General features: G+C 40.0%; 1 protein-coding gene and 1 long non-coding RNA gene across 6 annotated transcripts; one reads left to right on the forward strand and one right to left on the reverse strand.

The window, feature by feature from the left end:
* Positions 1-858: 858 nt before the first annotated feature.
* Positions 859-3105, reverse strand: LOC145658905 (uncharacterized). The gene is made up of 4 exons (XR_014124751.1): positions 2973-3105; positions 1928-1982; positions 1176-1273; positions 859-972 (listed from the first exon to the last, which is right to left on the reverse strand). It is a non-coding gene; the product is annotated as an uncharacterized LOC145658905 (long non-coding RNA).
* dixdc1b (DIX domain containing 1b) lies at positions 1191-21763 on the forward strand. Of its 5 annotated transcripts, XM_027005651.3 has the most exons (22): positions 1191-1334; positions 1946-1984; positions 6356-6485; positions 7079-7204; positions 7349-7601; positions 8719-8838; positions 14533-14630; positions 14770-14921; positions 15352-15438; positions 15856-15909; positions 16295-16345; positions 16675-16779; positions 16904-16957; positions 17054-17146; positions 17240-17311; positions 17393-17458; positions 17620-17781; positions 18928-18994; positions 19155-19263; positions 19436-19544; positions 19793-19872; positions 20062-21763. In XM_027005651.3, exons 2-22 carry the CDS (start codon positions 1955-1957, stop codon positions 20066-20068), a joined length of 2025 nt encoding a protein of 674 aa, XP_026861452.2. In that variant the 5' UTR covers positions 1191-1334; positions 1946-1954; the 3' UTR covers positions 20069-21763. The 5 variants fall into 5 exon arrangements, 4 of the variants coding, with proteins under 4 accessions (XP_026861452.2, XP_026861445.2, XP_026861460.2 ...); XM_027005644.3 differs by lacking the exons at positions 1191-1334; positions 1946-1984 and adding an exon at positions 3137-3350; XM_027005659.3 differs by lacking the exons at positions 1191-1334; positions 1946-1984 and adding an exon at positions 3137-3350 and having other exon boundaries at positions 19197-19263.
* The last annotated feature ends 230 nt before the right edge of the window (positions 21764-21993 follow it).

The following is a 21993-nucleotide window of genomic DNA, read 5'->3' on the forward strand; positions in this document are numbered from 1 at the left end:
CACTGATGAGCCTGTATTTGAAAGTTAACTTCTGTGCAGTAATAGTGAAATTAACTGATGATGATAAATTTAAAAATAAGACTAAGTGGCTTATGATGCATTTTTACCTAAGTGAAACAGATGCCCAAAAAAGTGTGTGTGCTGAGCTGTTCTCTCAGTCTTCGGCAGTTTGTGTTCCTGTCTGAAGACCTAAATGTAACTGAATAAATGTGAATCTGAATATAAACCAAATCAAATAATATGAAAAACAAAACATTTGTTTATGCAAAGTAAAATATTATACTATATGAGAAATCAAAGTACTGTGATACTGTACTTAATTAGTTGTTTTCAGAGTCTTAGAAAACACTATATGTGGAATGCAGCGATGACAAAAAAAAAGTATTAGAAAACACTATATCTATGTGGAATGCAATGATGACTAATCCTTAGACAAAAATTAGCTGTTTTAGTTAGGTTATTATATTGGATGTGTATCCTGACTAAGATAATAATCCTGAACATATTAAAGTATAATTAAGAGCTATGTATGCATTTGCCGAAAAAGGTTATGTGAATGTGTGAAAAGCACTTGAAACTCCTCAAAATGTTTGTTGAAATTTGATTTTGTGTGTTCTTTGTGCTTTTGTCAAAAAATCTCATAGTATTGACAGTATTTCCAAATCAGGAGTCTACTGACATTGATTCAGCTGATTGTCTTAGATGTTTTGTTGTACATTTATCATATAATTCGCATGTAAAATCGACATTTTGTCTTGAATTGACAAAGCAGTGAGCCGACTGTGCTAAATGCTGAATTTATTATTATGGAGAAAAATATATTTTTAAAATTTTGTTACTATACAGTGTGTTATTGTGGAAATATTTGGTTTGACAGTTTTGTATCGATAAACAAACATGTAATATTAAGTTTCCGAAAATGCCGACGATTAAATCTTGCCTTGTCCTCTTTAAAAGAACTCAGAAATTGTCCTTAAAAGCAACCAACAGGGGGAAACCGTAACACAGTCATCAATAATCTAGGGTAAACCTATCAATCTACAGGTAATCACTATAACTGCACGTGGTTTATGATTGCATTTGTGTTTGTTAAAACTTAGCATAACTGTTTTGTGTAATGATCTGTACTAACACATTAGGTTAACTAATTTACCGTCCCAAACTGCACAACTCACGTGGTAGTGTTTCTGGTATCCATAGAAACGGAAGAACGGATTGGGCTGGCTGGAAGGCACCGAGATTTGTTTTAGGGAAAATGCATTTTCTATCAAGCCTGCGTACATGAAAATAAATGTTAATCAGTGCTGTTATCATCCAGAGTAAAATAACAGGCGGTGAGTTATCTAATATAATTACAGATAAGTAATACTAAAATGCTGCATTGATATCAACTAGCTAGATAACTAGGTTAGGTTTAATTGACTAGCTAGTTAGCTAGCTCACTGACCTAACCGGTTAATTTTTTAAGATATTGCTAGCTCGCTAACCCTAGCTACTTAAATTAGCCATTCTAAAGAACTGTAACTATTAGCTAGCTATCCTAGTTAACTAGTAGGGATGGCTAATCTGGATTATAGTCGTTATCTTGACTAGCTGTTTTTGTCGCCGGTTTTAGCACCATATATTAAATTGTAGCTAATTAAGATAGCTAACAATTTAATCTTAAATAAAGTTTAGATAAGCCATAAAGAAATAAACTCATAAATTTTCCTCCTGCTCCAGCTAGCTAGCTAGGTCATCTAGCGTTAGGTAGGATATCTGACAGCCCGGTGGTGTTTCTCGATTTAAACAACTAGGTTAGCCAACTAGAACGGCTATATAGCTAACTAACTTGCGTAAATGATGTGGCTAGCTAGCGTTAGCTAACTAACGGAAGAACAAGACTCATGCACAAATAGCTAGCGTTAACGTTATATTCCTTATTTACCTGTCATTTACTTTGCAGGCCATTAAGATGCATCGTTCCTCGACTGCGGAGGGATCTGTAAGTCAAAATGAGATCTTTAGCTAAGTATGAGTTTATTCGAAAATCTAGATTCTAGTAACCGGTGTATTACCCCTGCTTCCCTTGCACAGAGGTCAATTTCAGCATCTTTTTCTATATCACCACATTCTTTGAGTTACAGGTATTCAGTTATATAGCGTTATGTGATTGAGTAAATTCACAATATTATGATACACACTCTATCCCTTCATATAACTTCATGCTTAACAGAGTTATACACTTCTTTGATAATGTGAACATGTTATTGTTTATGATATGGAGCTACAGGTGTTTGATCTTATCTGCTTCAGGTTGGGTTCAAGGATTTACAAAGCACCTATATGATTTTTTAAAAATGTTTTTGGTAAAAATGCATGATATGGTGTAGTCTTGTCTCCTGGCTGAATCAGGAAGTCTGAAGCTGACAGGAAGGATGTGGTCTGTTAGAGCTGTACTCAACACAGTCACTCTGAGTACTCTGCTAGTAATCTTTGTCATGAACTGTTAACAGGACACACTTGGAATAAGTTGTTTTAGAATTATATTGCCTTTCACACTGATAAAATCCCATTTCCTGTAATACTGTAAAAGGGTATAATTATCAAAATTATCTTTCAAAAAATCTTAAGGTGACAACACAGATACACGACTTTAACAATGGACCTAAAGTCCAATGACACTTCTATTAACTTTTTTCCCCCTAATAACTTACTGTACTAAGAGTATAATTGCTAGATAGCTATTGCACACTTGTAAAAAGTTACCCACAACTCTTTTTATTCATTTTTATTTTATTTTATTTTTTTTTGCTTCATTGTAGGCAAGTTCATTTGGTTAGGGTAATCGTTGCTCAGTGATGCTGCATAGATTTAATATTAACATTTTGTACAGCTTTTTTCAAATGGTTTCTGAATAAATCCTGATTATTGTTTACCTTTAGGAGAAAATATAAGCATATGACGAGGAACAACAATTGCTGTAAACTTACCTAAACGTACATCTTGATTAATACAATTTCTGAAAGCTGGGGCGTCGCCATAACGACGGTGGAGCGGCAGCATTCAGAGCATTCAGAGCATGCGTGTTACATACTCGCTAACCCAGTCAGTCTCGTATCCTGTTACTCGAAGCGAGCTAACAGTGGTTGCACATATGGCCGTCGCACCAGCTGAGGTGTTTTGTTTAGTTTCTTTGTTTCCCCATTTTGTAACGATGCGCTCTTAAATTACTGCAGTGAAAAACGAAATTTAAATTTTCTCCGTTCGCCTCCACTCACCTCCACTCATCTTCATGAGAAGGCAGAAGAATGATTGCATCTTTATCCAAAGGAAATCTGCTTGATGTACTTCAGGAAGGTTTCAATGAGGTAGCTAGACAGTTATTGGAATCCCAAACAACTTTTATGTTGTCTTTGAGCTGTTGTGTTAGGACTGCGTTTCTGATTTTCCTCTCGCTTAAACTGTGACCGATGCCTGTTGTGTAATATTCAACAGATAAATAAAGGTTGTATTTTTTGATAGCTTTTTATTCATACAGAAACTATTGCAAGTTGCCAAGCGAGTGAAATATGCATTTATTTTTCCATCTACTACAACTGAGACGTTGCGGACGATTGGGTTCGACAGCTGCCAGTATATTAATGAAGTGTCCAGTTATTTAAAGCATTCGTTCTTGTATCTTTATGGGTACGTAGTGAAATACCTCCTCCCCTCAAATAACTAAGAACTATCTCGTTAACTTTATGTATGTTGTGTAACTAACTGTCCTGTCGGCATTACGTGGTACAGTCATTCGTAATGATTCGTAATGTTGACAGCGCTGAAAAATCAACTGCCGGCTATATACGCTAAAGTACTTGTTATATTTAGCCATTTACAGTGACAACGTTATTACTTTACATCGAGTTAGCTTTATAAGTTATCCTACCTCGAAGTGAACGTATTATCAGTAATACTGAATGAAATCTATACAGAGACACCTGAAACAGTACTCAACCGAATTTGTTGGAACAGTCTGTCGACATTTAAGGGGTGATGTGTTTATATGTACCATAGAGCTGATTTAATTTGCATTTGCAGGAAGAGCATTGTTTAGGTTAGGAATAGAGTAAGTGTTATAATAAGGAATACATTGCAGACCTGTTATAGAAAAACACTGATGGGGGTATAGAGATGTTCTGTAAGCATGAAAAAAAAAAAAAAAGGTTATCCACAGTCATTTACAATCTCTTACCACAACACGTATTAGACTGGCTTACTTCTAGCAGCTGTCACTGTATTTGACCTTAGCAGTCCATTGTTGTTCTCTCTGCTGTGCATCATTTGTCGTGATCCTAGTGGCTGTGCTACCTACATGCAATGGAGGTGTGTCAGCTGATTAGGAAGCAGTGACCTGGACAGCACTGTCCAGTACAGTACCGCTCACTTGGCTGATTTGACCTATTACCAAGTACTTAGCCTGGTTGTACTGAGTTAGGGCCATATTCTGAACAGCAGGATCAGCAGTTAAGAAGGCCTCCCTCCTGAGTGTTCTCTGTGTTGGGTATTCCCTCTTGGGATGGCATTCTGGATCACTTGGAACACTCCTAGCAAGATATTTACTGGACAGGTCTGAAAAAAATTAACACCCTTCTTAAAGGGTTATTGAGGTTGCTGAATGGGCAGAAAATCTTTTCTTGTTTACATGTAAAACCCCAAGGAAGGAAAAGAATGTGGCATACTAGCGTTTTTCAGCTTGAAGTGGGTTTTATTTCAACAGTTTGCAACAGGTGCTGAACATACTTCACTTTCAGTTATGGCCATTTGTTTTAAGGATGTTTAGTATTTAGATGATTGCATAACAAAACAAACATGCATCCAATGTGTAGTCTTTTTTCTTCTGTGTGTCTGGTCTCTGGGTGTATGAAAAATACATTTATAATTGCTATGCAGCCTAAAAATAGATTATTCTTAACATATAAGCTTTTATCTATCCAAACCTAATATAGTACAAAATGTGTTAAATATATTGCAGTCCTGTTTAGAATATTTGCCTGTTTGTATTGTTTCCAGGCACCACACCAAAAGTACCTACTAATAGAAAGGCTGATCATGATGTACATTTTATAGTTTTCAGACCATGTCAGCTTTATAATAATTAACATTTAACATTAGCAAACTACCAGACTGAATACAGAAAATTGCTGTGTGGAAGCTCTGAAATTCATTCATTTTACAGCTCAGTTTTATCATTTTAGTTCATTTCTCTTTTTCTCAAAAATAACATTTGGCACATTTCCTGTTGTGTGTGTTTGGTGGATTTTGTAACACAGCAAATAAAATTTTCTGGTGTTAATTAAATTGGAATGTAGAAGGGTTGTTGGAGTTATTTTTAAACAAGGCGTTTATTTTAATTAAACCTGAATTTTGCTACTCACTGAACATTCTTTTAGTAGCACGATTGAAAATGTACCTGTAGTTCACTATTATCATTTTGCCAGGAGTCATAGCACAGCAGTCCATGTTGGGGCACCCCATTGCTGGATGTGCACAGCTGCATTCTCAGTGCATCCCTACATGTGCTCACTGGAAAGGACATGCAGGATAAGCCTTAGTGTTGTGATGGTGCAGAGAAAGTGCCAGTCTAATCCAGGCTGTTCAATACGGCAAAATGAAACCGGGATAATGTGGAGGGATTTGACCTGTCACAGGCTGTGAGTCCAAAACCCTAAGCAGAGCTTCTTTGAAAATTCATATTCCTGCAGGCATCATGACAGGGATACCCTCTCTTTTGTCAGCTTGGTAGAATAGTCTGCTCTTTCATAACTGAAATACATTTAACTTGCTCGATGTGTCAGTAGTTGGCTTACATGTGTTTACCCCTGCAGGTGAGGCCAGACTTTCATTCTATGCTCTTGTATCTACATTGTATCTCTTGTATCATACAGCTACAAAATCACAACAGATGCTAAATAATATGCCATGAGAATCATAAAAAAAAAAAATAAGCCCCAAGTTTGATTAAAAAAAAACACAAACAACTTTTCCTGATATTGTAATACAATATATAGATGCATAGTACAAGGAAATAAGTAGATCTATATCCTATGCTCTCAGCTAATTGTCTTGTGCATTGTCTTTTACTCTGAGATTTAGAGCTACGAGCTGCAAGTCACAGTGCATTTTTGGGGGTTGTGCAAGTATATAGTGTCGCTATAGAATAGATGGTACAGACTATATATAAAGTATAGAACAAATATATAGAATAAAATGTAGGTTTTTCTTTTGAATTGTTTGTTGGTACTAACTCTGATGTAATGTGACTGCCCACTGTGCTGTGATGGGATTGGTGTTGTCTACATGTTGGTATATCATTAAATGTTATGTTTTTCAGCAACAGCTAGCAGCGTATGTGTCCTGGGTGAACGCCCAGCTGAGGAAGAAGCCAGGTGTGACGCCTGTCAGTGACCTGCGGCAGGATCTCCGCGATGGTGTCGTGCTGGCCCATCTCATCGAGATAGTGGGTAAGCCAGCGCAGGCAGGGCCTGTATCCAGCTTGTCTCTTAACATGATCATTTGAGTACAGTCACATTTAATTAAAGTTCTTAATGTAAATAATTAATATCTTAGTTATATCTAGTACCTTAATCATTTACATTTATGATAGTGTTGTTATTGTGGAATACATAAAAGAGCATTAGTCATTTTTATTAACAGGGACTGATGTATTACATTAGGTATTTTAACTCCAGGAGATCCATACTCCTACAAATACAAACTTCACACACCTTTCGTTAATATTCAGTCACCAGTAAAGGTCTTGATTAAGTGGGTAAGTCATATCAAGTTAGGGTTGCAGCTAAACTAAAGGAGGTCACCTTTTCAAGATCAGCATTGGAGAAGTATGTTTCTGGGCTTTGCAGTGGATTAATTAGTATACAGCCACATAAAAGTGAGCTGTGATTGGTGTTCAGTGAGTGTTGCAGTGAATCTACTCTCAAACTGCATTGTCCACAGATGCTGTTCTTATTGTCCTAAAATCAATGCTAAAATGCTACTGCATGAACCTAGTGGTACTAGAGGCCATAATCCATGCTTTTATTTTGTTGTTTGGTAGCTGGTGAGCTGCTTGAGGGCATTCACTACTCACCAAGGGACAACCAAGAAAAGAGGGAGAATGTGGAAAGAGTTCTGCAATTTGTATCATCCAAGCGGATACGCATGCCCCAGACCTCTGCCAGAGGTGTGTTACTCAGCATCTTCCAATTAAATGAGCTCAAACAGACTTAACTTAAACTGACTTAAGGTCTTTGCTGAATGTCTTCATCTTTTTCTTTTCTTTTTCTTTGGTTCTTTGTCTTTCGTTCTCTCCTCTCTCTTCTCCCAGATATTGTGGAAGGGAACCTCAAACCTGCCATGAGGCTCATCTTGGCCCTGGCAGCACATTTTAAGCCATCTGCCTCAGCCAGTTACAGATCAGGCACAGCTGTTGGTAGGAACTCAGTGGGGTCTTCAGCCAATCACAGACCTCATTCTGCTATGGCAATGGCACAGAGTGCAGCAGCAGCCTTGGCAGCAGCTCGGCATGATGCCGCCCACTCAGGCCGCAGTGTCCTCCACCTCAGACAAGAACGGCACAGGTCAGCTCCAGTTCATCCCTATCTGGCTCATCTCCTTCTCACTCGCTCACTTTTTAACACAACAGACAAATGGTCTAAAACAACAGTTAGTAATTTGTTGTGTGTGGGTAATACAGATTTGGTTTGGTGTTCCTGTTGTCATTTGAACGGTTATCCGTAAAGTGTAGTGTGTCACATTCACAGGCCTGCAACACTGATGAAAAGAGTGAATACATACGCTAACAACATTTTTCTACCTTAATCATGAAATTGAAGGGTATTTTTCTACACAAGCCTTTGTGACAACTGGAGCTCTGTTTAAACCTTGACCAGTATGCATTAAATTTAGCAGGATTAAAGGACAGGGGCTCAGTTTCCCTCAGACTAGAACAGGATCCATTTGTTTTGCTTGCTCTGTAGAATGTTGCCCCCTTGTTGTTGTATGCATGTACTGCAGCTCGTTGTTCAAACGTTAAAGAATTCAGGCCCAGATCTACAGATTTCATACAAACTGTAATTTGCATTTGTCAACTATGTAAACAAACTGGGGTGCACAGTGCCACATATTTGATGTCTTGAAGACAGTGATTGGCATAGATAAGTATTTAAGATGACACCCTTAAAAGCACATTTTAAACTAAATTTATCACTTTTCTGTAGGTTCAGTTGTCATAGTACAAGTAAAACGGCTTTTTTGTTATGCAGCTTTTGTCTTCCAATTCAGTGAAAACTGACACAGTTGTGCAAAATAAACTGTAACGGTTGCAGAATACATGCAGAATACAGCGATGTATTGCACATCGAGTGTTACCCTTATCACCTTGATAACAATGCTGCACATAACAATAGAAACAATAGTGCTGGGTTTAAACACAAATATGGCATTTAACTGCTTTTCACAGTATTGATTGTATATACTGCCAGTAAGAAAGGAAAATGTTATGTGTACTGAATGAAGTAATAAAAGTCTGTAGCAAGTACATATAATAGTTAAACAAGTAGAACAGTGGTTTGTTTGAATATGCTTTTTAGTCTAAGGAGACAGTGTCTTATTTAAATCTCCTGCTGCAAGTTGAACTTTAAACTTGACTGACCTGAAGGAAACAATGTACTCCCCCTCCCCTTGCCCACCCCACAGCCGATGCTCCAGTGCTGACGAGGAGATTGAGAGCCCATGCTGGAGTGTGCGTGCCCTTGTTCAGCAGTACGAAGGCCAGAGAGGGTCATGTGAAGAGGACCCAGAGACAGCATCCTGCAGGTGAGGCCCAGGCACCCCGGCGGGGCAAACCATGTGCGCTAGGCCTGCTCATAGCGAACAGCATGCTTCTGGGGAAACGGGCTGTACTAAAGCTCCATGAGTTGTCTCACGCAGTCTCATCTTGGACTGTGTCTAATAAACACAGGTTATTTCTTCAGGCAAGAGCCAAGTGTGGTTTTTAGCAAAAGCAACAACCGCTAGCAGCAGGAGGCAGACCTGTGGTACACAGGAGGCCCTGTGAAGAACATAAACATGAAAAGTAAATGAGGGGAATGAAAACGTTGGACCTGTTGGCCTTATTCTCTGTGTGCCATTTACGTGTGGGATGAACTGGTTCTGTGAGTGGCATGCTTCTTCCCGTCCAGTTTGGAGCTGCAGATGCTCAGGGGCTCCTTGCCCAGACATGAGCTGGGCAGCTGGGGTCAGGACTGGAGGAGCGGCTGCTGTGGTTTGGCACACTGGCACTGCCGGCCCCCTGTCAGGAACCGGGAACAATAGCACCATTCTGTCCACTCAGCTGGACCCGTCCAGCCTCACGGTGTGCAGTGTCAGCACAGCTCACAGCCTAAGCTGTTTAGGCCTGAGGCTCGAGTTCCGACACGTGGCCCACAAGGCCCTCGTTCCCCTCCCTGCTGTCAGGAGCTGCAGCTGGGATGGATGACAGGCACGAGTCCATCTCCCAAGGGCTTACTGGTGTTTGTTTTGTAAATGTGGGATGTTGCTGGAATGTTTTGGACAGTAACACCTTCAGAGGCTGCAGCATGCCTTGTCATGCTTTATTCCTCACTGTAGATAACAGCAAACATGTGACGTGCACACTGACCTACTGCAGCTTGGGCCTGCAGTTGTTAACCTCAGTTTGAATAATATAGACCTAACCTGCTGCTGTTGTCCCATAGTAATCTTTCTGATGCTCTGGAATTAGTTTTGACGCTCTTTGACATGCATAGGTATTTGGAGGAAGTGCTGTATACCTTTAAATACAGAGGAAAGCACATTGGACTGCATTACCTTCACATGCAACACCTTGTATGGTTGGAGGGAGAGAAGTGCAATAGCTATATACCTGTACATTTCATTTAGAGGTTTGGTTGTATTTCAAAATGGCACAAAAACACATTTCACTAAGGAGATGCAATGTTGCTATAATGTTACTTCAGTGTATACAAAAATACAAAGCAAAAGAATAATGTCTGTGTTTTGCTGTGACTTGATAAAGAGAGAGACATCCACTAATGCTGGTCATTTTTTATAAGAATAGTGACCTTTTTTGACCAATAACCAATAATAGTTCATTTTGAACAGCATTGCCTTCAACTTACTGTAGTGTGAGATGCAAAAAACCCAAACAATTAAGCTGTTCAAAATAATCATTTGATGCTAATGATGTTGATTTTTTATTATTATTATTATTATTATTATTATTATTATTATGTGGCGAAATAAACATTTGATTATTATTACGAAATAACAATCAAATGAGACATGTACCAGCTAAGACCCATGTGTTTGATATATTATAGGTTTAATTACCACCAAGGGCTGTTACACCTAAGATCAATAATGTATCGTAGGTCTAATTATAGTTTACCCTAAATTACATCCAGTTTTCTTATCCAATTGACTCTTAGTTTAATACAGTGATTGTTACTGTGCTTAAGGAGGAAAGGTGTTTGCTAGCATCCTAAGATAGATTTTATTTGGAGTAAGCCATTCAGAGCACAGCTGCCCAAACATTTTTCTTTTCTGTTCTTCATTCCCACATTCTTCTGTTCTTTTAACCAGCCTTAATTTTGACAGTTCCCACTGCTTTGAACCTCACGCCCCAAAGTCTCTAATCCCCAAGAGAGACCAGGAGGGTAGAAAGGGAGGGAGGCAGAGAGAGGGAAGGAGGGTGGGGGGGAGCGGAAACAGAGGAGGGCTGAGCTGCGTCTGACATTTCAGCAGGCGAAAGATCAACAGGAGGAACGTGGCAGTGTTCTCTGAGAGCTTTGTGGGGGAAGGGGAAGAGAGAACTCGCACAACTTCCAGAGGGAGCGAGGGAGAACGAGGCAGGATGCAGCTGCCCTGGCGACGGAGCAGTGTCCCTCTGTCACTGAGGCAGTGCGGGTGAAAACAGGACTTCCATATGTGCCACGTCGGGAGCAGCTGAAGAGCACGTCACGCGGTGAAAGGCTTCCAACTGGCCCCATAGCTGGCAGACACAATGCCGGCTCTGGGATATACATTTTTCGAGGGGCTCCTCGGAGTACACAGGTCTCCTCTCTCTGATGATGTTTGCGTCCTAATGTTGTGCCACTGCACACCTCAGTGAGCGTCTGCTGCTGTCTGGTTTGCTGCTTACTGTGACACTCTGTGGATGTGTCAGTAGTTGCGGAATAGACCATAGAGGGGTGTGTGTTTGTTGTGTGTTTGTGTGGGAAAGATGCCGGTGACTGGTTTTCTAGCCATTACTGCATGGATGAGCAGGAGCAGTGCAGTGGGGTAGCAACCTAAACCAAAATGGGAGCTAAACAAATTAAGTGGTAAGTTTTCATTCTCAAGCTGTGTCCTAATGTTGTGAATTGACCTTTACAACTTATTAGTACTCTTGAAAAATCATATAACCTCAGCTTCTGATAACTCCCTCATTTATTTTGCTCTAATGAGATCCATCTTAATTGTTCAGTATGGAATGCTGGATTGTCAGGGTGAAAGGTCCTGTGCTGTGCCTACTGATCGTGAGCATAATGAGTGGGGAAGAATTCTCTGGATGTCCCTGGCTGCATGTGGATCAGTGGACCAGGGCCATGCTTCAGAAAGATTTAATCAATTTAACAGCACTCAGCGTTGTCACCGAACTCTATACAGTGTCAACTGTCAGTTGTCCTCCGACTGAAGTGCTGAGTTTGTCTGCTCAGTTTGTTGTCATAGTCACTCAAGGTGATAAGTTTTACTTGGTGTCTGATGCAGGTGGAGACAGTAGTTCAGTATTTCCTGTGGGTTTTGATGTATCCTGCTGGTTACAACTGTATTAATTGGTGTCTGATGAGACAAATTAAATGTAGTTCCTCATCTTGTTTGATGTCTTTTGAACAGCTTAGAATGGAGGAGGTCCATCTACCTTGGTAAATGTCTAACATGCAAAGAAATGAAATTTAAATGCATAGAATAGCAACAAGTCTTTATATCCCTTGACTTTCCTTGACATGCACAGATTTTTTGTTGTTCCAGCTTTTCACTGCAGTGGCTGTATTGTTCCAAAGAACTTGAATTTCTGGGAGAATTAGCAACGTAGATGTGTAAATACACTGTTCTAATGGTTTTCCTGTGATTAGACATAATCACAGCTGGTTTAATGTGGGATGACTAATGGGCCTTCACAAGTAATGTCTGATGCAGAGAGAGAGAGAGAGAGGGGGAGGGAGGGAGGAATGGATAGTCCTGCTGGGACCTCCATGTTGTCCTAGACTTCCTGTTTTATGTACAATCACACAGGACACAAAGATCTCCCAGTTAGCAATAGCAGTTTATCGCACACAGTATCTGCCACATTTAAGACCTCGCATACAAGAGCTCAGGCTTTAAAGCCAGTCACAAGTGGTTTCCTCATCACTGCAGCATGATCAATATGCGTGTATAAGAAGACCTTTGTAGGCTAGTTTAGTGGGCTTTGATTTGTTCTAAGAGCAAAAATAAAGCTGATCTTTATTTTAAATCAGAGGATGGAGATGTGCTTTCACATGCTGTGGGTTTTCTGGACACAGGCAACAATTATTTATTTATCCTCAAGCTGTCCTTGTGCAATGGGTTTGTCTTAACAAAACAGACACTGTTTCACAACAGTGTACACTGACGTTCTGCAGTCCAACACTGGACTTTTGTAAAGCTTGCACAACGTTCTTTCATGCAGACTTATCAGTATTTAAACTTTCTGAGCAGAGATTTGCTGATGTTAGCCTGTATGTCATCTGTTACTTACCAGCTTTTATTCTAGGGCTACGAAGTAGGTTCATGAAAATAATCATATGCACCCGAGGGCATTAGATGTTAATGAAATTATTAGTTATGCTCTTTTCTCACTACTGACTGCTGTGATTAAGAATTAGTGGCTTGAAACCTTGGTGCAAATAAAGCAAAACTACATCAGTTCAGGAATTCCAAATAAAGAACCGAGACATATTCTGAAATTGATGGTTCCTTACAGTCTTTTTTGGACAGTGCAGTATTATCGCAGTGCCCCATGTTCTGTGCCCTACCCTAGTCCAAAGCCAGGGTAATCAGGGGGAGTTGGGTGTTGATGGGGATAGGGGTCTCCAAAAGAGGCCACTCCCCCTCTCCTCTGTCCACAGCATAAGAAATACAAAACAAAAGGTGGAACTGCAGAGAGCAGCAAGCCATCTCTTTCAGTGTCTGTCTTTTGTACCCCACTGCCCAGCTAAGGACAATGAGTGCCTCCAGAAACACACATGCGCACACATACACACAAAAAAAGAAACAGCAACAGCAGTACAAACAATCCTGTTTCTTTTTAGAAGTACCATTGTTGTACTGAAAAGTAAGATCGATTCTCTCATGTATCTGTTGTTCTTCTATATCTATATCCGACACACATCCATCTAAAACATTTAACATTTAGAAAGCCTACAGGGTTTTATTATCTGTAAAGAGTGTCATGTTTTATATCTCTACAGTGGTTAATCTTTGCCAGGTTTTCTGAAAATTTCTATCATTACACCAATGTTTTAATGGAAATGTGTGTGCTGGTTTTATGAGCATATAAAGAAACTCTAGAGGTGATTTGGTTCGCTTGCCCTCAGAAAGACTATTATCAGAAATGTCAGTTTGGGTTACTGAAGGTGTATGTAGAGGCAGTAGGATGTAGTCAATGCCTTCATGGACACAGGAGGACGGTATTGATTGAGGGAGTTCCTTTGTCCTGGCAATTTAGGGGGATGGGTTAGGTCGGAATGTAGCTACTGTTGCTACTGTTCTCCTGAAATGTGGGAGTGAGTGAGAGGAAAAAAATGGAGATATGTATGTTCCTGAAAGGGGTCTCTGGCCTGGCTGTGGTAGACTGCCCCCTGCTGAGCTGCCTCTGAACTATTGGGACTGAGTCACAATTCACTCGCCAGTGTAAATCATTTGGAACATTTCCCTGCTGGGCAACAGTTGGATAAAGTGCAGGCGACATGCATCAACACAAATGAACGCATGAAAAGTAGTAACGCTAGTTTATTTAAAACATTTGTTCATCAAATTGGGATTTCTTTATCCCAAGGTTTTGAATTAGATTAGAGGTTCATTACTGATATGCTTTCAGATCAAACAAAACTACCCTACAGCCTATGTACAACTGACAATGTTTCAAATGTGTTCATAATATGTAGATTGTTAAAGGTATTATAATGCAATTGAATTGCCCTGAATCCTTTTATTGTGCAGACTCTGGATGTGTCTATGATGACATGTTTTTGATTATTGTCCTTATCTGTCACTTGACTTGTCACTTTTTGTTTTTGTTTTTTTTAAAGCTGAGTGTCATGTGACTGACCAGCTTTAAATAAACATCATCTGGCACTAAGGGAACTGAACTAATCAGAGTTTGTTGTGAATAAGTAGTAGGAGAAGAAGGACAGTGAGTGTATAGTGGGATTATGTTGTTGTTGAGTAGTTCAATTTAATTTAAACATTCATTTTTCTTTGTCCTCTCAGCTTGGCTTCCCCAAGCCCCACCCATACTCCTGTCAACCTATCAGAGGAAAGAGGACAACTTTTGGACATCCAATCAGGAGAGCCCAAAGCTGAAATGGGTACTTGTACTACCTGTTCTCTTGTGTTAAATGATCAGGTCGATCCTGTCTCCAGTGTACTGTTGGACAAAGCTGGTCATGTAAGCACCAGTTTTGCCTGGCCTAGTGCCTGATCTCTCTTCTCCATGCTGGCTCTCAGATGACGTGTTCAAACTGGTATTATGGGGTGATGCCTCAGAGCATGATGGGAGGTTTGTGGGGAGCAGTTCCTGGGAGGAGCAGCTATGGGAGCAGCAGGAACAGCTGCAGAGAGAGATGGTGGAGGCCAGGAGCATGGTGTTCAGCCTACAGGTCACTCAAAACTCACACACATCTATACAACTTCAAAGCCCATGCCAAATTAGACTCATTCTCAACATTTTTTTTTCATTCTTGCTAAATTGTATACTTGCTAAATTGTATATATGTCTGTAGTATGAAAACAAATCGGCTATGTAGCACTCAGCTATGGTATCTGCTTTCTGGACTGAAAGTATTCATTTTGAAGGTTAGCACTGTTCGTGTTATATATCTTGGGCATATCAAAGACCGCTTGGGTGATCAAAGAAGTTTTTTCAGATGCTGCAGAAGTGCAGATGACACTTAAGAAGTAAAATGAAAGTCACGTGATGCTCATCAGTTCATGACAGAATATTTATATATGCTTTCAGTTCTTGGGCTACAACCAAGTGTGTGTGTGTGTGTGTGTTTATTTTGTATGTGTGTCTGTTCTGTGTTACAGGCTTTGCTTCTCCAAGGCTCATTACCTGAAGATGAGCACGAGGTTTCAGTCAGCCTGGGAGGAGTCGAAAATGCCGAACAACAACTGGTATGTTTCTTTCCCGCCAATCTCTTCACACAGTGTTTACATCTCTAAATCTTGTCTCATGTTGCCAACTTGTTTCAGCGTCTTCTCTCTGTGCGACCAGCATATGAATACCCCCTCTCCCCACTGACCTCCCGCTCACTAGCTGTCTCTCACTCAGTCGTAGCAGGTTGGGTCAGGTTACTCCATGACAAGCTTTTCTTTGTCTCTAGCCATGGTGTAGGTATCTGTTTCCCACCCTCCCTGTTCACCTGCTCCTCTCGCAAACTCATCTGCAACATTTGGCCATTTTTCTCCCTCTCTGACTCCCTCCCTCCTTTACTCTTGCAGCTGTCTCCATCTAATACTCTTTGTTTGAATTTGTCTGGTGGAGTGCAGTGTGTTGAATCAGGCAGTGAAGAAATCTGTGGTTTTCCGCAGGTTATAGTCCGCAGTCGTCTTGACCAGAGTATGGAGGAGAGTCAGGAACTGAAGGTAGCTTCTTTTATTGTCATCTGATAGTGTTCTGTTCTAGTTCAGTACGTTTCAGAACAAAAGTACATGTGCCATTTTGTATACAAATATTTTGTATTTGCATGATTACTGATGTGATTGTACCTTTCAGCAGATGCATTTTAAGCAATATCTCTTATTTTCATACTTTAAGTAACTGAAATGAAAATGTAGTGTTACATTGCCAAATTATTGTTCTATTTGTATGTAGTCGCAGACCTTTTAGTTGATGGATTATAATAACCTCAGTCTACTTTCATGCTCATCTCTGTTAATAATCTGTTGCATGTGTAATTGTTCTTTACCCTACTTTTCTATTGTCTTGTTTTGGTTTTTGTTCTGATCTCTGGTTGATATCTTGCTGTAGAGAGAACTATTGAAGTACAAGCAGGAAGCACGCAACCTGCAAGGAGTTAAAGTGAGTCTTTGAGGCTTTTTTTCTAGACAAAAAAAAACAAACCTGTAGCCCTTTTCTTACAAGCTCTTTGCATGACAGAGCACAGTGCAGCAGACACACAAAACCATTAGCAGCTAATGGTGTGCAGTGTGTGAAGAAGGTCAGTTAGCACTTAACAGTGTGCTATGTGCAGTGTGTGCAGAGTATGATTGGAGCAGATTAACAGATAACAGTGTGATGTATGCTGATGAGCAGGTAACTGTGCTGTGTGATGAGGGCTGATGAACAGGTAACTGTGTGTTGTGTGTGTTGAGGGACAGTGATCAGGTTATCATGTGCTGTGTGTACAGGATGCTCTCCAGCAGCGCTTGGCGGTGCAGGAGGCCTCGGTGCTGCAGCTCAAACAGGAGCTCTTGCGTACTAGCATGAACCGAGATGAACTAGCAGCACAGAACGTGAGTTGGGGGGGGTGTATGTGTGTGTACATGTAGGTGTACAGGATGTATATACTTGTGTTTGTGTGGGTTATAGATATCTGTGGCCACATGATAATTGGTGTGTGGGTGTTTGGTTCCTTAGGCAGAGCTCCAGCGGAAACTAGAGGACAGAAGCCGGCTTCTCAGCGAATATAAGGTACAGCAGTGCCTTCCCACTTAAAGAGTAAAATATATAGACTCTTAAGTGTAAGATCATAGCAGTATTAGAGTCATTGGTGCTCTTGCTGTGCAGAAAGAGATGGGGCACAAGGAGCACCTTCTGCAACAACAGCAGCTTAGGCTGGATGAAGCACTGCGAATGATGACAACCAGCAGCAACCAGCAGGTACTCTACTAATCCAAATCCACCATAGCAGAATCCATAGGTGCTTTCCACCATCTTTGCCTCTCATTACCCCTGCCTTCTGTTAATCCCCAGGTTGACCTGCAGAGGGAGCTGGAGCACAAGCAAAAGATTCTGGAGGAGCTGATGAATCAGGAGCAGGATGAGGTAAGACCCAAGCAACTCGCACACATTCTTAGCATACAGATATTTGTAGTGAGGAGCTTTGAGCTTTGTCCTGTGTTTCAGCATCCTGGTTCTCAAAGCAATGGCTACCCACATCCTGCAGCCTGTGCAGCGCAGTCACACAAAAGAGTGAGTGGGCATTCCCTCCCCCCCCCTTTACATGTCATACGAATACTCTAAGATCTGAATAAATTTGTAATTAAATAAGAGTTATTAACCAGGAGCCACTCGTGGATTACATTTATAGCTCATTTGCAGTGGGCTCATGGGTATTGGTTGTGTTCTGGCAGACGGAGGAACTACAGCTGGTACGTGATGCCCTACGCAGTCTGAGGAACAGCTTTGGAGGCCACGACCCTCAGCACCATACACTTGACACACTGGAGCAGGGTGTGGCCAGCCTCATGGACCGCCTCTACATACTAGATTCTCAACACAGGCAGGAGTGCAAGGTGGTTAAGCAGAAATGTATTCTCACATACATACATACACACACACACACACACACACACACACACACACACACTCACATATACTCACATGCACATCTGCATGGTCGTCACACATCCCAGTATTGTAATTAAAAATATTTTCTGAAATAAAACCTTTATTACCCCTAAGAGAATTTGTCTTACATGGCATGATGTAAAGAACATAATGCATAATACATGAAAGAAATACTGAAGAATGGATCAAAAGGGGCACTGTAAGAGTAGTTGATAGAATTTTTAATTTTTTTTCTATCAATCAATCCATTCTTCAGTACATGTGCCATAGTGCCAGCAATAACATTCAGCAACACATGGGTTAGGCCCACTGCCCATCATCCACTAAGACAAAAGAACCTGTGGAGAAGACGACACGCTCCCCTTACCATCTAACGTCACACCTGTTAGGGATAGGATTACTAACTCATGTAACGAGTCATCCTCCGTCTCTCCAGCCTCCTTTATCAAGAAAACCAACTGGTTTAATGTGTTGGGGATGACACATTAACTCTGCCTTTTTATGCCCAATCACATTTGAATTTTAGTGCCTTGTGTTATGTTGTGTAGCTAGGTAGGAAACTATCAGGTATAAGAAATCGTATGTCAGCAAGTGAAAACTTAAATCTTGAATGTAGAGAGTTAAGCATTTCTCATTATCAGGTTATTATTATTATTATTACTAGATTAGTCTTTCTTCTGTGTAGAAATTATTACCAGATTAACCTATTTCTTATGTGTTGAAACAATAAAATAAGGCTTAATAAGAACATAAGGCTTAATATTAGTTGTTTTATAATAATTCCATTTGATTTGATCAAATTGGCAATCCAATTCAATTGTGATTGTTTGATTCATGCTAACGTGATTCCACATACCCTTTTTTTCTGTGAATATATTAATAGTTTCTCAATTCTCAAACATGTTTGTCTTTATTTTTCTTTTGGAATGAACCAAATGTTTATAACAACCTGCCCTGAGACCTTTGGTAAAGATTAATATACTACATGTGCTGTAAATTTTTCCTTTGTGCTACCTCCTAAAAAAAAGGTGAAACCTACAACCCTGACCAATCCTGATGAGGTGTTTGTGACTCTTTTTAACCATTTTCAGGTGAAGGGGAAATCTCCCACACTCAAGGCTACTCACACAGATCGAGACTCCTGGTCTCCCAGCACCAGTAAGGGGTGGGGGTGTTGTGCACAACACTAACAATAGCTGGCATTGACCATTATTCTTGGCATGAATTCTTTTTTCATGTCAAAAATGAGATTTGTGTAGGAGTGTGGTGTAAGTGTTTCTGTGAGTCATGTTTGTTGTGCATGTGTGTTTGGCTGCAGAAACTGCCCACTCTCACAGCAGCCCTGTACTCCCCTCCACAGCCTGCACCAAGGTCCTCTACTTCACAGAACGCTCTCTCACACCCTTTATGATCAGCATCCCAAAGAGGTCCATTGCACACTTAGTATTTGTTATAGATATCCTATAATGTCTATAAGCATGTTTTGAGTGTATATAAAGATTTTATATTTATTATTTCATCTGCAGTATATGTTGTTTTAGCATGTCCATTGCATATAGTGATGGTGTGTTATTTGCATTTATGTGTTTGATGTGTTAGATTGGGAGAGATTACCCTTCGAGACTTTAAGGCAGCTATAGACCGAGAGGGCAGTTACAGGTACCATTTTAAAGCCCTGGACCCTGAGTTTGGTACTGTGAAAGAGGAGGTAGGCTACTTTCACTTCTTTAAACCTACAAAAATCAATCACATAAAAGATTTTATGTTGTCTTTATTAAAGATGATTACTACATCAAGATGGTTTGAACTGTTGAAGACCTGATTGCTTTACTGTGTTACTGCAATATTGCACCAAACACTGTAAAAGCAGTAATGGCACTGCAAAGGCAAGTTGCTGATCAGTGGAAGAATGTGCCAAAGTGCTGAATGACCCATGAGGACTGATTTGTCTTGCAGGTGTTCCAGGATGAGGCAGTGGTGCCGGGCTGGGAGGGCAAGATTGTAGCCTGGGTGGAAGTGGATCTTGGGGAGGGAAGGTAAAGCACAGGAGGAAATCAACACAAATAGAATTTACCATAGCCATTTTACAGTATGCTGCAGGTCCTGAGTCTTTGACAAACCACATGCTGTTATCGACAAGGCAGTGTACTGTTAGTGACATGCTGATGTACTATACAGCTTAGGTTGCTTCACACTCTTACACTCTTTCTTTTCCCCCCACATAGGATCTAACAGGAGGCCTGAGTAGACCCACACCAGGATTTGTTGGAGATGTGAAGAGATGCAGGGAACTGTGCCAAACTGCCAAAATGTGTGTTGGCTGTAGACGTTGAGCTGCCACTCTCAGCACTTTGAATTTGTGCCCAGTGCCCCTTTTCTCTTTCCCATGTGAGTTAAACAGAAACTGCGCCAGAGGATAGCCAGCAGGAGGTTCAGGAGATGAGCAGGAAGTACTCATCTCAGTACTGTGGTCTCCATATCAGCAGCAGAGCCTCCCCTCAACGGGTTGCCAAGGTACAGACATCCTTTCTCAGCACAGTCTTTTGGAACAACGTGTCAAAGTGCTCCACTGTGACTACAGCAACCGTTTGTTTCGCATTTCAAAGAGCTCAGTGTCTAAAGTCTCCCAATTTTATAAATAGGAGCCGCCAGAGGGTTTTTAGTTTTTTTTGATAGTTTATGAACAGATGTGTATGCCATCATGGTGCATAGAATAAGTGAACAGAATGTTGTGTACATTTGAAGATTCTTAGAGAAATGGTGGAATGTGCGTGCTAGCTAGCTATGGGGATCTTTTTCATTTAGAACCATTTGACATATCAGGTAGTTATTCAATGATTTCTGACATGGTAGAAGTACTATAAATGATCTGATGCACCCAGAAGCCTCCAGCACAAAAGCACTGAAGGATTACTAAATGTGATGTCAGCTAAACCTGCAATCAAAGCAAGATGATGCATGTAAGGTTGAGCGTTCATGCTGCCTTCAGTGAAGGCCAGGCCCAAAAGAGCAGTTTTCCTTTCTCAACTTCTCTCTTTATGATCCACTTTCAGTTAACTCTCTCAAGGTCAAATTTTTTATAAATGTATATTTAGATCTGCATAGGTGGTCAACGTTCATTGTTTGTTTCTAACCCTCCAAAACAATGATTAACTTTATTTTCTTAAAATACATACTCTAGACACTGATAGTTTACAGGACCAAAATGACTATGATAATGCATTTTATGCATTTAGTGCTTTTAATAAGATTTATTCATAGTAAGCTCCAGATGGTGACTTCCAGTAGTTATTTATTTATTTAAAAAAAAAAATCTAGTTCTTTTTTAATAGATATTGCTCCATAAACACCAAATACATTTGAAAGCTCAGTTTGTCTTCTGCCTTGTTAAGCAATGAGGAGAAAAACAGATTTGTAGCACCATCCGTTATGAGCGTAGTACATTTAACATAATTAGGTTTTTTATTTATTTGTCTGCTTGTTTTATGTGTATGTAACTGTCAAGAACTGTAGCATTGCTGCATTGAAAACCACAGTAAAAGGAGTGTTTGGGCTGTACTGTACCTGAACTGGAGAAAGATAATTGAAATGAGGTTTACTACCAGTGTTGCTGTTGAATTTGTTTAAAATGTATATGTAAATGTGTTTATACTTTAACGAGAAACTTGCTGCTTTTATATTATCAGTGTTAATTCAGTACTATGTCTTAAATGATGCTTGCTTTCATATAAGTGGCAGTTTGCTTACTGTAAGCACCTGATCTTTTTGTAGTGTGCTCTGATTTACTGTTCAGTGTTGTGCTTCAGACCTCACAAGATATCACTTTTCCTACTAGCAACTTCAAAGTTGGATTGTTAGAACAGTTGGATTGTGGATGGTTACTGTTACAACAGTTTTTTGGTTTGCAAATAAACAATTTGAATATCAGCATGTATCCAAATGTTTTTGACTCATAAATTAAAATTGTACACTGAGTAGTCTATGGAAAATGTCATTAATTAAAATTATATATTGAGTGTTTTGACAAAAATAGCACAGGTTTGAACATATATTTGTTAATGCATTCCCTGATACTATTTTCAAGATGTTTAAAAGGTTAAACATACCCTGATTTGTATACCTGAATTGAGAGATTCATAACTGGTTAAAACTTTTTT

This window comes from Electrophorus electricus, chromosome 8 (assembly GCF_041902795.1).
Source record: "Electrophorus electricus isolate QZ-2024a chromosome 8, ASM4190279v1, whole genome shotgun sequence".
NCBI classification, from domain to species: domain Eukaryota; kingdom Metazoa; phylum Chordata; class Actinopteri; order Gymnotiformes; family Gymnotidae; genus Electrophorus; species Electrophorus electricus.

Bases quoted from the DNA above. Each gene is read 5' to 3' on its own strand.
- dixdc1b (XM_027005644.3), top strand. From the start codon at position 3,291: ATGATTGCATCTTTATCCAAAGGAAATCTGCTTGATGTACTTCAGGAA. The intron at 6,486-7,078 runs GTAAGCCAGCGC...GTTGTTTGGTAG, and splicing joins CCATCTCATCGAGATAGTGG to CTGGTGAGCTGCTTGAGGGC. The intron at 7,602-8,718 runs GTCAGCTCCAGT...CCCACCCCACAG, and splicing joins CTCAGACAAGAACGGCACAG to CCGATGCTCCAGTGCTGACG.